Below are 1932 nucleotides of genomic sequence, written 5' to 3'. Positions count from 1 at the left end.
CACACACACAGACACACACACACACAGGACACAAACAGTGGACATACACACACACACACACTTGGACAAATGTATATACTGACTGTTTGTGTGTGTGTGTGTGTGTGTGTGTGTGTGTGTGTGTGTGAGTTCAGGTGTATCCCTCAATGACTGTCTGTTCTTCTGCTTACCGCTACAGTGTGGAACATGGTGGAGAGAACACAATGAAACCTGGACTTAGAAAATGTGAGTGTTGACTGCTGTGAAGAATATGACTAAGAATAAGTCTTAATTCAAGTGAAGTCAAAGTCAAAGACCACCATCATTACTTACTTGGTCATATTAAATATCAGCTGTTGTTCTACAGAAGCACAAATCAGGGACACCAAAGTTTACAAAGAGTTGCTTTGATTATGTGTGTGTGTGTGTGTGTGTGTTCAGGATGTGTGTGTGTGTGTGTGTGTGTGTTCAGTGTAAGTGTGTGTGTGTGTGTGTTCAGGATGTGTGTGTGTGTGTGTAATTAATGAGAATAAGTGTGTTTTATATTACCATACAGTATAACATATGATCATTCAACAAGTCTCAAGTTACCTTAACTTCTCCTTTTGATACCTGGAAACATCTACATTAAATGAATTAGTGAAAAGTGAGTTAACATTCTAATGTGAATGATGATGATTTCTATTATTGTGTCTGGATTCATCCATCAGATGTCTGTGATCTCACACTGGACCTAAACACAGTAAACAGACGCCTCTCTCTGTCTGAGGAGAACAGAAAGGTGACATGTAGGACAGAGGAGCAGCCGTATCCTGATCACCCAGAGAGATTTGAGTTCTGGGAACAGGTGCTGTGTAGAGAGGGTCTGACTGGGCGCTGTTACTGGGAGGTAGAGTGGAGTGGGGTAGGGGCTGGTATAGGAGTGGCATATAAAGGAATCAGCAGGAGAGGATGGGGTTATGAAGGTAGGCTTGGAGACAATGACAAGTCCTGGAGTCTGATCTGCTCTGACAACAGTTACTCTGCCAGGCACAATAAGAAGTCCACTACCATAGACGTCCCCTCCTCCAGCTCCCACAGAGTAGGAGTGTATCTGGATTGGCCAGCCGGCACTCTGTCCTTCTACAGAGTCTCCTCTGACACACTGACCCACCTGAACACATTCCACTCCACATTCACTGAGCCCCTCTATCCAGGGTTTAGGGTTTATGATGTTGACTCCTCAGTGTCCCTGTAAATAATAACCATGGTAACACTGACACACACACACACACACACACACACACACACACACACACACACACTGGACAAACACACACTGGACACACTCACACTGGACATACACACACACACACTGGACACACACACACTGTACACACACACTGGACACACACACACACTGGACACACACACACACTTTACAAATACACACACACACACACTGTACACACACACACTGGACACACTCACATTGGACTCACACACACACACGTACACTGGACACACACACACACACTGGACACACACACACACTGGACACACTCACACACTGGACACACTCACACACTGGACACATTCACACACTGGACACACACACACTGGACACACACACACACACACTGGACACACACACACACACACACACTGGACAAACACACACTGGACACACACACACTGGACACACTCACACTGGACACACACACACACACACACGTACACTGGACACACACACACACACACACTGGACATACACACACACACACACACACTGGACACACACACACACTGGACACACACACTGGACACACACACACACTGGACACACACACTGGACACACACACACACATATACACTGGACACACACACACACACTTGACACACACTAACACACACACACACACTGGACACACACACACACACACACACACTGGACACACACACCCACTGGACAC

At 46.2% G+C, this 1932-nt stretch overlaps 1 protein-coding gene across 1 annotated transcript in view; it reads left to right on the top strand.

The window, feature by feature from the left end:
• The window catches only part of LOC311098681 (NLR family CARD domain-containing protein 3-like), a 12152-nt gene extending 10777 nt beyond the window's left edge, over window positions 1-1375 (top strand). Inside the window, exons 3-4 of the mRNA XM_084139220.1 lie at window positions 171-225; window positions 690-1375. Coding sequence (XP_083995346.1) covers window positions 171-225; window positions 690-1216 — 582 coding nt within the window. The 3' untranslated portion in view covers window positions 1217-1375. The remainder of the gene's footprint in view (window positions 1-170; window positions 226-689) is intronic.
• The last annotated feature ends 557 nt before the right edge of the window (window positions 1376-1932 follow it).

Source organism: Coregonus lavaretus, assembly GCF_964263955.1.
Source record: "Coregonus lavaretus genome assembly, chromosome: 2".
NCBI classification, from domain to species: domain Eukaryota; kingdom Metazoa; phylum Chordata; class Actinopteri; order Salmoniformes; family Salmonidae; genus Coregonus; species Coregonus lavaretus.
Note: the sequence above shows the minus strand (reverse complement) of the source record. Positions and strands in the feature narration are given on the sequence as shown.